Below are 13,307 nucleotides of genomic sequence, written 5' to 3' on the forward strand. Positions count from 1 at the left end.
TGAGATGTTTCAAGCAAAGGCAAAAACTAAAAACATATCTCCCGCCCCCAACAACAACAACAAGTTTGCTCCTGAGGAGAGTAAATGTATCTCTATTTTGTCCACACATATTTAGAGATACTTACCAGGGTTTTATGTTTGAATCCTGCCTTGTGACTACTTTTTTTGACTGTTAAAAGATTAAGATAGCATTTTTCATTACATAATCTCTAAACCAGAAGGTTCATCCACAAGTTTCCAATTAGAGCAATGTAGAAACATAACAATGGAGTAGAGGGAAAGTCTATGGCTTATAAAGGAGGGAGGCAAAAACTTTTTTTTTTTTTTTTTGAGATGCAGTTTTGCTCTTGTGGCCCAGGCTAGAGTGTAACGGCGCGATCTCGGCTCATTGCAACCTGGCCTCCTGGGTTCAAGAGATTCTCCTGCCTCAGCTTCCTGAGTAGCTGGGATTACAGGCATCCACCACCACACCCAGCTAATTTTTGTGTTTTTAGTAGAGACAGGGTTTCACCATGTTGGCCAGGCTGTTCTCAAATTCCTGAGCTCAGGTGATCTGCCGCCTTGGCCTCCCAAAGTGCTGGGATTACAGGCGTGAGCCACTGCACCTGGTCGGAATAACTTCGAAGACTGCCAAACTAGGACTACCAACTAGGTGGAGTCAAGAATGGGGACAACAATGTCTACTTCTCTGTGTTTTAGCTTCTTCATTCACTCTCTTACTTACCCCTAATGAGGACATACTGGGTACCCAGTATATGCCAGACCCTGTGCTAGACTGCTATGCCCTCAGAATTTTTGGTTAAGTGAGGAATACAGATGTTGAACTATTATTTTAAAATGTTCTGAGCTTACTGAAATGTCAAGTGTTAGAGTAACCTCTTAATAGTTGGACTTAAACTGAACAGGAAAAACCTAGAGGAGGAAGTGACATTTAAGCTAAGACCTAAAGGGAACAGAAAGTGCATTCCAGGTGGTGAAATCAGCTTATGTCAAAACCCTAAAGCAGAGTGCAATGCCCTGGCAGTATATTAGAAGGATTTTAAGAAATCCTGAGTGGTGGGGACATAGTGAACCCTGCAGAGAATGATCTGAAATAATACTAGAAAGGTAGGGACAAGATCATAAAGAGCTTTTAGGGCAATGCTAAGAGTCTCAACCTCCCTTTGTGAGTAATGAGAAACCATTAAATGGTTTTAAGCAAGAGAGTAAGGAGAACACTTTTGAGTTAAAACTTTACACCAGCTGTGATGTGAAGAATGGCTCTGTGGGGTTGGGGATAGAAGAGGAGACCAGCTAGGATGCTACTGCAATCTCAGCCATAACTGATAGCATGGGACAGTGGGAGTAGAGGCAAGAGGCAGATTTGAAAGTTATTCGGGAGGCAAACATGACAGTTCTTGGTAAATAAATGGATGTAGGGTGAGATGGGAGTAAAGAAGAAAGAGGAGTACAGGAAGATGCTAAGGTTTCTGGTTTAAGCCACTTAACATTGGGAATAAAGGAGCAGAAGTGGGTATGCCTGAAAAGATGATGAGCTCTGCTCTGGACATGCTGAATTTGAAATGTCTCTGAGACATTCAAGAGGAAATGTAGAAGAGGCAACTGGGTGTGCAAGTCTGATACTCAGAGGAGGGAGGCCTTGGCTGGAGACAGAAATACAAGAGTAGCTGGAATGCTGAAGCCACAGGAGCAGATGAGATCAGCTGGGGAGAACACAGAAGGAGAAGAGAGTAAGTCCAGGCCCAGGCCCTGAGGAATGTCTGTATATGATGGCTAGGTAGACAGGAGGACCTATGAAAAAAACAAAAACAAAACAAAACATGCTGTCATGGATACAAAAGAAGAAAATGTTTCCAGAAGGAAGGAACAGTTGACTGTGTGAAATGTTGCTGAGAGACTAAGATGAGAACTGAAAAATGTTCTTTGGCTTTAGCAATATGGAGGTCACTGGTGACCTCCACAAAAGCAATTCTGGTGAAGTTGTAGGGGCAGAATAAAGATTAGAAAGGGCTGATGCATGGGTAGGCAGTGAACAGACATAAGAGTATAAGCAAGTAATCAAGGAATTCTGTGGTGGAGAAGAAAGGTTTATAAGCAGCCGGTGAAAAGGACCATACAGGGGGTGGGGGTGGGGGTGAGGTTGTAATTATAATTATTCCTTAAGCTGGAAGAAGTTAGAGCACACTTAAATACTGAAGAGGCGGCCAATAACGAGTAAGAGGTCAGCTATGCTGGAGAGAGGAATAACAGCAGGTAAAAGGTCTTAAAAAAATGAGACAATGAGATTCAGGGGGTAAAGGGTAGAACTGGCTTCAAACAGGGGAAGTACACTTAGGAGGGAGGAGGAAACAATGATTACCAGTGTAGAAAGGTGTCAGATTTGATGGTGGTATGCTGAGGTTGTTCTTACCTGACAGCTTCTGCCTTCTTCATGAAGGAGAAGCCCAGCTTACCTGTTGCCAGTCAGGGGCTAAGGGGGAATGTGCTGAGAACCAACGAGGGTTTAGATTCTCTAAATGCTCTATCAACTTTGAGGTTGTAAGACTCTGTAAACAGCTACCATCTAAATGAGCCTCAGGTATTACACAGGAAGAAAAGTAGTAAGAAAAGCTCGCTTATATTTTTCAACAGTCAATGGAATACTTGCAAAGCAGATAACTGGGGAAGTGGGGGAGGGGAAAACCCTGTGAAGATCTGATATGATGATTTTCAACAAAGGGACCCAAATCTGTAGGACGTGCCAATATCCTTGATGAGTTAGAATAGAGCCTATTATCAACTCATCTTCTTACTTTCAATCTGAAGACTGAGTACCTTATTTGGGAGGCTGAGGTGGGCAGATCACTTGACGTCAGGAGTTCGATACCAGCCTGGCCAACATGGTGAAACCCTGTCTCTACTAAAAATACAAAAATTAGCCGGGCATGGTGGCACATGCCTGTAATCCCAGCTACTTGGGAGTCTGAGGCAGAAGAATCACTTGAACCCGGGAGGTGGAGGTTGCAGCGAGCTGAGATTGTTCCACTGCACTCCAGCCTGGCTGACAGACCGAAATCCTGTCTAAAAAAAAATTTACTTTGAATTTGAAGTCTTCCAAAGCACTAAGGAATTCTGTCACTTTGGTTTTCAAATTATTTTAATAAAAGAAAAATAAAGGTCCCAATATTTCCAAAACTAGATATAAAATCAAGTTCATAAAGATAGATAAATGTTAAATGCCAAATAAAGAGGCTTGAAGACAAGTTCTAGAGTAGAAAAAAAAAATGTAGTCTTTGAGGCTTTAAAAATAATAGTTTTCCACTATTAAATGTAGACAGGGCTGGGCGCAGTGGCTCACGCCTGTAATCCCAGCACTTTGGGAGGCTGAGGCGGGCGGATCATTTGAGGTCGGGAATTCGAGACCAGCCTGGCCAACATGGTGAAACCCCATCTCTACTTAAAAAATACAAAAATTAGCCGGGCATGGTGGTGGGTGCCTGTAATCCCAGCTACTTGGGACGCTGAGGCAGGAGAATCGCTTGAATCCAGGAGGCAGAGGTTGCAGTGAGCCGAGAATGTGCCACTGCATTCCAGCCTGGGCAACAGAGAGAGACACTGTCTCAAAAGGAAAAAAAAAAAAAAGGAAGAGCTATAAGAGGCAGTGGTCAGAAGGATTATAAAAGAAGCCTCCATTTTTCTTGGAAAAGTGATACAGTACAAGCTATGGAAAGCTATTTCATTTGGGAAAAAGAAAGAGAGATTTAAAATATCACATAACCTACAAAAAATGATATAAAGTCATTACCAGTAGCAGTTACAGGGTGGCCTGTACTTGCCCTGTACAGTGAAAATGAACAAATTTATGATTATTAAATACATGCATTCTTGCCTTGGGCAGATCAAGTCTGCGTGGATAATCACATAAACATGAATTTCTCTTTCTCTAGTGGAGCAACACTCCCATCTTATGATCTTTCAAGATATTGCAACTAAAGTCATTTTATTATGCACATTATGGTATTGCTATTAGGAATAACTCAGGAATCTTTTTTTTTTCTGTTTTGCTAACCAGATATCTGAGTCGAATGTAATTTAGGATCAAGGATTCTTTCAAGTGTAGGACTGTATGGTATTAGCAAGCACTACATAACTGAGCCCCCTTGCTATCTGCACTTAGACCATTAGCCACAATCCTCAAAATCCCAGAGTTCAAGGCTAGCAGCCATTTAGTCTCTCTGAGAAACTGATAAATTGATTATCAATGATTCTTTCCTGTTCATTAAAGCAATCCTACCCCCATCCCCAACTCTACACTTGGTAGCAATTCTTTAAAAATATTCTTAAACTTAGATTTAGAATGACAGGCCTATGGTCTTCTTCCAACTAGGCTGGCGTTTGTGCTGTGACACAGCCTATAAGAATGTCCACAGACTCCTGGACGTCGGGTTCACCGTGGGCATGTACAGATGGTGCTCCAAAGGGGGTGACCAGCAATGCCAGACACTTTCTACTTTCCTCACCACATCTATTCTCTAATTGGCTCTCTTGACCCCAGAGTTTGAGCTAAATTAACTATTACTTGGCAGTCCTGCTGGGTTTCCTGGCTTCCAGCTGGGTATAGCTAATACTAGGCACTGGCAAGAGGCTGGAGGGTAGGAGGTGTTTCTTCTCCTGCCACTGTCTGCTGGGAGGAGGCTGGCAATGGCTGCATGCCTCTAGCACCCACCTTGCTTTTGTCAGGAAGCCCTCTCTTACTGCTTCAGACCTCTGAAAACAGCTCTCTCCTCTTGCCCTTTCGGGCCCAAGGATGATGGTGTCTTATCACAGCTGCTAGCCTCTGAATATCTCTGCCTAGTTTTCCCTAACCCCACCTATGACTTTGTGAATTATCTCTTTTGAAATCCTTTTAAATGTGCCACCTCTTTTCTGCCAGGACACTGACTGATACACATAAGAGGAACCACTTCCCATTTTCTTTTAAAATATCTGAAATTCCTTTTCATGTATTTTTATGTCTTAACTTAGTGTACCACTCCATATACAGAAGTCACATGGAAGCAAAAGATAAGATGCCAAAAATCTAAGGGGTGCATCTGGGGCTTCTTACTTTTTCTGGTGAGAGGTGGTACGACGGGTACAAAAGACAGCAATAATCACAACCACCACGATGGTGATGACGCCAACAGAAACAATTATGACCAGCAGCATATTACTGTCCAGAGGAGAGGTGGGGCTCCCATGAGGGCTGTTACTGCCTGCAGAGAGATAAATGGTATATGTGTTAGTGTTAGAGAATTTAAAACATGCATACTATCGAGCTACAGAACCATTAATATCTCACGTGACTTCTTGATAACACTCATTGCTCTGCCTTATATAAAAGTGCCGTGTGAACATGGCTCTCTCCTCTAGATGATGAGCTCCTAGACAGCTAAGAGTCTGTCCTATGAACAGTGCTCAGGACAGAGTCTGCTCAAAGACAGTACTTAATTAAAGCTTCTCAAATTGTACTGAACATTCAAGAGCTTTCAAAGGTTGAGATATACTTAGACAGATAAAGAGTCTTGCCTCTCTGGTGTCTCATGTGATATATAAACTCATCTTGTAAAGCACCACTTATAAATCATTTAGTTTTCTGGTTAAAAATGTTCATTCATACAAAGCAAAAGTTTTCCCCAACAGACAGATATCTGAGATTATAAAAATTGCATGAAAAGTAAAGTCTGTTTTCATAAATACACAGCCTACGCAGAGTTAATTCTCTTGTTCAACTTCAAGAAACAGTAGATCTGAAGTATGCCTTAATTTGACAAATACTGAATGGTTACTATGTGTCGGTCATTGTTCTAGGTACTAAGGGTGCAATGGTGAACAACAAAGATGTGAATGTTTGGCGGAGGAATGGGACAAACGATAAATATGAAATTATTAGTTAATAATGAATGGTGTGAAAAAAAGAAAATGAGCGGATATGATACAGTGTCTGGGTAGCCAATTTAGATTGAATGGTTAGAAAAAGCTTCTCTGAGAAGATGGCATTTGAGTTGAGATCTGAATAAGAAAGATCCCATCATACAAGGGAAAGGACCTGAGGCAGGAACAAACTCTTCTCAAGGAAGAGAAATGCAGCCAGTGTTGTTTAAGAAGAGATGCAAGTCAGAAGGAAGGAAGTGAGGAGGAAAAAAGGGATGAGGCTGGAAAAGCTGCTGGACCATTTAGCACCCTGAAGAAGGAAATTCAGATTTTCTTTTCCTTTTCTTATTATTATTTCCCCATTGCTGAAAGGATGAGGTCTAGGCTTTGTAATCTAGCTCTAAATCTTGCTGTCTTCCATTTCTTGAAACATGTTTCTTTGCTTCCCTACTCATTATTTAAGTTATGTATGCTCATATTATAAAATATGGCAAATCCCACCACACATGTCTAACCACCATGGATATCTGATCCCTTTCCTTCTAGCTACTCTCCCTCTTAACTTTCTAACAATCAGAGGTGTACAATAATGGGATGAGCTGCCTTGCCAAGTAATTAATCTTTAGTTACTGGTAGTACTTAAGAGGCATCCTGCCAGCGTGGGATGTTGTGGAAGAAGTTCCTACCATCAAAGTATGGCCTGGAATGTGTGTTTAAAAAAAAATCTTTTGGCCGGGCGCGGTGGCTCACGCCTGTAATCCCAGCACTTTGGGAGGCCGAGGCGGGTGGATCACGAGGTCAGGAGATCGAGACCATCCTGGCTAACATGGTGAAACCCTGTCTCTAATAAAAAATACAAAAAATTAGCTGGGCATGGAGTGGGTGCCTGTAGTCCCAGCTACTCAGGAGGCTGAGGCAGGAGAATGGCGCGAACCCGGGAGGCAGAGCTTGCAGTGAGCCGAGATTGCGCCATGCACTCCAGCCTGGGTGACAGAGCGAGACTCCGTCTAGTGGGGGGAGAAAATCTCCTGAAGTGGTTCTCCTAACAACCCGGCTTACAAATTTATGTTTTTTTTGTTTTTTGAGTCTCGCTCTGTCGTCCAGGCTGGAGTGCAGTGGCACGATCTCCACTCACCGCAAGCTCTGCCCCTCGGGTTCATGTCATTCTCCTGCCTCAGCCTCCCGAGTAGCTGGGACTACAGGTGCCCGCCACCACGCCCGGCTAATTTTTTTGTATTTTTAGTAGAGACAGGGTTTCACAGTGTTCGCCAAGACGGTCTCGATCTCCTGACCTCGTGATCTGCCTGCCTTAGCCTCCCAAAGTGCTGGGATTACAGGCGTGAGCCACTGCGCCCGGCCCAAATTTATGTTCTAATCCAAACTTACACTCATTGTGGGAATCCCTTCCACAATGCCAGATTAACTGACCCTCCAACTTTGCTTCTTTGATTTTACAGACTACATCTAAGTACAGTGCTAAATCTGGGGCTGATTTAGAAGGGATTAAGAGCCTATTCTACATTTGGTTCAATCATTTTTATCTTTCATTTATGAGAAAAAGGTAAGCAGACAGATAAACTGTACATACTGACCTTCAATAAAATAATGTTTTTATATTTGGGAAAGACCATGGTACTGGGGCCACTAAAATGGACCATACTGTTCATATTAGAGTAGGGCTTTCCATAACACTGTTATTAACAGCAGTGCTGAACTAAAGGGTTGGGTACTTGGTAGGGCAGGCATTGCAAATTAGAGGCTGGGGAGCTGAAGTATGGGAGGCAGGCAGAGGTGGAGGTGGTTCTTTCCTGCATTTAACTGACAAATTCTCATTTACTCACATCTGACCTCTTACGGGTAAGCTGGACAAAAGCTTTCTTCTAAGATACAGCAAGAGTGAGCTGCCAAAGAACAGTCCTACCAGGGACAATATATATGCCATTTCTTTATGCCTCATCTGGACTACTATAACAGCTTTTTTTTTTTTTTTTTGAGACGGAATCTCACTCTGCTGCCCAGGCTGGAGTGCAGTGGTGTGACCTCGGCTCACTGCAACCTCTCCCTCCTGGGTTCAAGTGATTCTTCTGCTTCAGCCTCCTGAGTAGCTGGGATTACAGGTGCATACCACCACGCCTGGCCTGTAACAGCTCCCTAACCCCTCTTCCTTGACTTTATACTCTTAGCCCCCAACTTATTCTTCATTGTTATCAGAGTAATAATAGTTGATAATAAAAGATGGATGTCATAGTGTACCAGTGGTGTCAGATATTTCACATGTTATTTGTAGAATAAAGCTCATATTTCTTAGCACTGGTACTTGAGTTTTTGACAGGCTGATTCTAACCTGCATTTTCAACTCAATCTCTACCCTTTCTCTATGCAGTGTTTTATTAATATATTGCCATGCCTCTGCACATGCTGATATTGCTTCCTGGAATGTCCAATCCCTTTCTTGACATTTAGCAATCTTCTAGCATCCTTGAAGATCCGGGTTAGACGGCACCTCTTCTAGGAAGCTTTCCCTTTATCAGGGAGTTTGTTACTCACTCCTCCTGCTCCCACAGCTTGTCACATAGAGCCTGCATCTTTAAAAACGTGCATGCGGGCTCCAGGCGTGGTGGCTCACGCCTGTAATCCCAGCACTTTGGAAGGCCGAGGTGGGCAGATCACCTGAGATCAGGAGATCAAGACTAGCCTGGCCAACATGGTGAAACCCCGTCTCTACTAAAAACACAAAAATTAGCTGGGTGTGGTGGCAGGCGCCTGTAATCCCAGCTACTCGGGAGGCTGAGGCAGGAGAATCACTTGAACCCGGCAGGCGGAGGTTGCAGTGAACCAAGATCATGCCACTGCACTCCAGCCTGGGTGACAGAGCGAGACTCCATCTAAAAAAAAACAAACAAACAAAAAAAAACAACCAAAAAAAACATGCATGCATGAGTGAATACACAAATGAAAGAAAGACAAAGGAGTAATTACTTTCCTCACAGCCTTAAAAATTATACTGTGGACACAACATAAATGTCACATACGCATGGAGAAGAAAAAACTCATAAACAAAGTCCTAGAACCTGGAGTATAATTATTTCTGGAAGGATGTTAAGTTTGTCTGGTTCTTTTGAGGCTGATTTCATTAAAGTCCAGGCAGTTCCACTTTTGATTTAAATAGATAGCTGGAGATTAAGACATCATCGTATTCCTACAATTAGACTATGAGTTACTAGAGGACAGGTGTTTCTCTCATATGTCTCTCTCTTCCACATGTGAAGAGACAGTAAGGGTCATTCCTAGTAACTACTTCTGTGGACACTTTGCCACTCTAGGTTCCCATGTCTGGTACAGGACCCATTGCTTTTTTAGACTGAATGTGACAGTGGGAAAAGCACAATCAGAAATGAGAAGCCCTGGGTTTTGGTCCTAGGACTGCCATAATTAGCACGTGGCCCCAGGCACATTACTTCTCTACTGAGTTTCTGAATGTATTAAATGGAATAACGGTATCTGTTCTCCCTGCTTCACCATGTTGTAAGAATCAATTGTGACTTCATGTGTGAAAGTAGCTTATATATGGTGAAGCTCTGTAAAGATGGGGGTGTCATCATTAAATTAGAAGGCACCAGCTCTCAGGATGGCTAGGAGAGTGGAAGAATTTTCTAGAATTGCTAAACTAAAAACACTGCAGTAAGTAGTAGTATTGGAAGAACTTAATGACTCTAAAAGCATTTGTTTGGCTTGTTTTGGATGGTAGCTAATCCCACTAGAGGGTTTATTTTTGAAAGCGAAACTCTAACTCTTTTCTAGAGGCAGTAGGCAACAGGATGAACAAATTGTTTAGGAATTAATCTTAAGTTGAATAACTGGGGAAACAATTTTATTTATGGGTCCTACGACACATGGGCTTGGAGTAATTTGGCAAACACTTAAATCTAGTAATAAAAGAAAACAGGTTAATATGGTACAACCCATCACACACAAGTTATAAAGGACATTTCAAAAATTTAAGCAAAACTGCTTCATGTCCATAGTAAGCAAAAAACGCCATGGGAAGGGCTTTACCGCTCATTGGAGGTTTGTAGTCGGATCCTAGGTCTGGCAGCCGGCTTCCTTTCCCTCCAGACCCTGAGGCTAAAGGAGAAGAAATCATGTCAATAATGACCCCACACATTTGGCGTGACAGTCCACTTCATAGCTAGGGAGTGTTTTAAACAAAAAACACAATTTTTAGTCTATTCTGTCCATGAGAAAATAAAGTAGCACATAAATCACGGGGATCTATAGTCTATGTGTGGAAAGCAAACTAAGGTATAGCTTTCTATGTAATGAGGCATCTGAAAGACTGACACACTTGTCTCACGGCTGTGAGCTGACTGTCACTGCTGTTTAGAAGCTGGGACAGCAGGTGCTATTTCTCTAGCTTAGGAAACAGTTCCCAAAGGACTGCTCAGAGGACTTACAGCAAAAGTAGCTTCTCCTAGAAAAGGAACCAAGGGGACTAATTAGGTTAATGTCTACATTGAAGAACTATACTCTTCCAAGGGACCTGGCTATGTGGATACTAACATCTGACCTAGCAGGTATTAGTATTGTTTAGATTCTTTTCTCAAATTACAAAGTTGTCCTTCTGAATATAAAGTTACCCTAAGCTAAGCAGGAGCAGGAAGGTAAATGGAAGTTCAAATCAGGTTCTCAGTTCCTGCTCAGTCACCTAAACATTCAGAGACTGAAAAAAACAGTCTTCCTCCTAGTTGCTCAAAAAGACACTGTCTCCTAATCCATCATCAGGGAACATACTAAGTGAGGCTGCTGACCTCAGGCCTAGGACCACCCCAGAAGGAGGCCTCAGAAAGTGCAAATATCAGTTTTTTAAAAAATTCTTATACTTGGCCTTGAATTTTGCTCTTCACATTTACAGGAAAAGCTGCTTGGGAAAAGCAGATACAAGGACCTTTTTCCAATAAAGCAAAGGTATCAATCCAAGGTTTATACCCAGAAAGCAGTATCATAGTTCTCCTGAAAAAGAGGTCTGGAAGAATTGCAAAGTAAAAGCTGTTTTATGAAGTTAACTATGAGGCTAATATAGTACACTGTTTAACAGACTGACTGCACTTGCATATTGCCTCCATCATATACAACTGTTTGACTTTGGGCAAGTTATTTATTCTTTTTGGGCCTCAGTTTTCTCATTGTAACACAGGGATAATAATGGTATCCATTTCACAAAGCTGTTCTGAGGATTAAATGGAAATTTAATACCATAAAATATTTTTAATACTGACTGACACATAGTAGATGTTCCATAAATGTTAACTACTCCTATTATAAGCATAAAAAATCTTCACGAAAGAGTATAATCTTCTCTTTACAGAGGCAGAGAGCATGAAGCTTCAAAAAACACTTATAAATGAGAGTTATTTCTACAAATAAAGCCTTACTAGAAATGCATAAACTAGGTGTTTCTGCAAAACATTAGACCTAATGTCAAGTACTTCTATAAATTATCAGGGGAGAGATATATATATTTGATGAAATGAAAAAATTAAAATCTGAAGTTTGTGTATGCAGTTCATCTAACAGAATAATTGAGTGACTAAAACAATGCTATGCTTCCAGAAGCTGAAAACCTACCAAAAGAAGGTAATAGGAGTTCTTGGATATCTAAAAGGGCATATTCTAGAATTTACTCACAGTCCCTGGCCCTTTTTCCATTGTCCACACATATTACTTCATCTCCTTACTTCTGATGCCATCATTTATCTCAGATGACACACACCATAGATTAAGAGTCCAGTTGTTCCTCATATGCTTTTCACTATGACAAAGTCTAGCTGGTGGAGATGGCTTAGCACCTGCAAGGCTCTTCAGGTTTAAGTGTACTTAGTTGACAGCTAGGCTACATTTAAGCCAAACTATCCAGAGCACTGGATTATGTACATAATTGTCAAAGAACACACATTGCTAACAAACTGGATGGTTTATATTCCTGTATTTCCCAACACTGTTTCTCTTGAATGTAAACTATGAACAAGAAATTCCAAGGATGAACCGAGCACCAAAAATATCAATGGGTAAAGAATTTTAAATACCAGAGGTGTTATGCAGCTAAGAATTGCACTTTGGCTATGGAATCAAGTGAGAAAACAATGAGCCCATTTATATTCTGTGCATATATATATTATGGGTATTTTTATATTCCTGCACTTTCGCACAACAAAAAGTATGTTTGCAGTTTCTCCAATGTACAGCAAAAGACTCACTGAATGCAAACACATTTCCAAAGTGTTTTAGAAAACTTGATACCTCAAGTTCTGACTCTTCCTTGCCATTAGCCAAGATCCAAATAACTTGCATTTCTAATAACTACTCTTAAACCAAGACAGCAATCATTAAATTTACTTTTAATGTTCATTCTCAGTATGGAAAACATACTAGCATTAGCTGACGTCCTAGAGATAAAAACCACAAAGTATAGCTAGCCCTCCACCATGGCAGTTACAGTGTAAAGACTGCTGACAGATGGTTTCAAGAATGGTGACGTGGAGGCCCCTGTTTCCTAAGTCCCCATTTCAATGATCACTATTATTATTATTTTATTTACTTACTTTTTTTTTGAGACAGGGTCTCACTCTGTCGCCTAGGCAGGAGTGCAGTGGTGTGATCACGACTCACTGCAGCCTCCACCTCCCAGGCTCAAACAATCCTCCCACCTCAGCCTCTGGAGTAGCTGGGACTATAGGTGTGCGCCACCATGCCCGGCTAACTTTTTTTTTTTCTATTTTTTGTAGAGAGGGGGTCTCACTTTGTTGCCCAGGCTAGTCTTGAACTCCTGGGCTCAAGTGATCCTCCCACCTTGGCCTCCCAAAGTGCTGGGATTACAGGCCTGAGCCACCGTACCGGCGTAAGTTTTTATTTCAAATAGTTTCGATCCTCTTTTAATATGATCAGATATATTTAAGGGGAGAAATGAAAAAAGAGCTCTGAATTAAGTTTATGGTAACAGAATAAACAAAGCAGTAATTTAGTCACGGAGAATCACAACATTTAGTAAGGTAAATTTGTGGATTCTTTATGGGAAGAGTAAAATAGGGTATTCACTGAATGTGATACAACTTTCCACTTGAAGACACTAATAAAATTCTAGATGCTACAAATATAAACAATAGGTATGATCAAATATGAACAATCGCTACAAATATGAACAATTGGTATGATCGGTCTAATCACGACTTAAATGCCTATCGTTGTCACAGAACTTCAATATCTTAGCACAAAGGATGATCTGATCCACACTTAAGACCAATCTCCTACAGCTGCAGGACCAGTTTATTGGTTCAGTTTTCTTCTGCCAGCCTAGTTAGCTTCTACATAAATTCCCCAGCTTTTCAGAACATGGACTCAACTCTACTTTGGCCAATAAA

General features: G+C 41.4%; 1 protein-coding gene across 9 annotated transcripts in view; it reads right to left on the reverse strand.

Annotated features, from left to right (window-relative positions):
- The window catches only part of NEO1 (neogenin 1), a 268,181-nt gene that overhangs the window by 17,067 nt on the left and 237,807 nt on the right, over nt 1–13,307 (reverse strand). For all 9 annotated transcript variants that reach the window (XM_055277851.2, XM_055277852.2, XM_055277844.2 and 6 more), the window contains 2 exons: nt 9,949–10,017; nt 5,087–5,234 (listed from right to left, as the gene is read on the reverse strand). In XM_055277851.2, coding sequence (XP_055133826.1) covers nt 5,087–5,234; nt 9,949–10,017 — 217 coding nt within the window. The remainder of the gene's footprint in view (nt 1–5,086; nt 5,235–9,948; nt 10,018–13,307) is intronic.

This window comes from Symphalangus syndactylus, chromosome 5 (assembly GCF_028878055.3).
Source record: "Symphalangus syndactylus isolate Jambi chromosome 5, NHGRI_mSymSyn1-v2.1_pri, whole genome shotgun sequence".
Lineage (NCBI taxonomy): Eukaryota > Metazoa > Chordata > Mammalia > Primates > Hylobatidae > Symphalangus > Symphalangus syndactylus.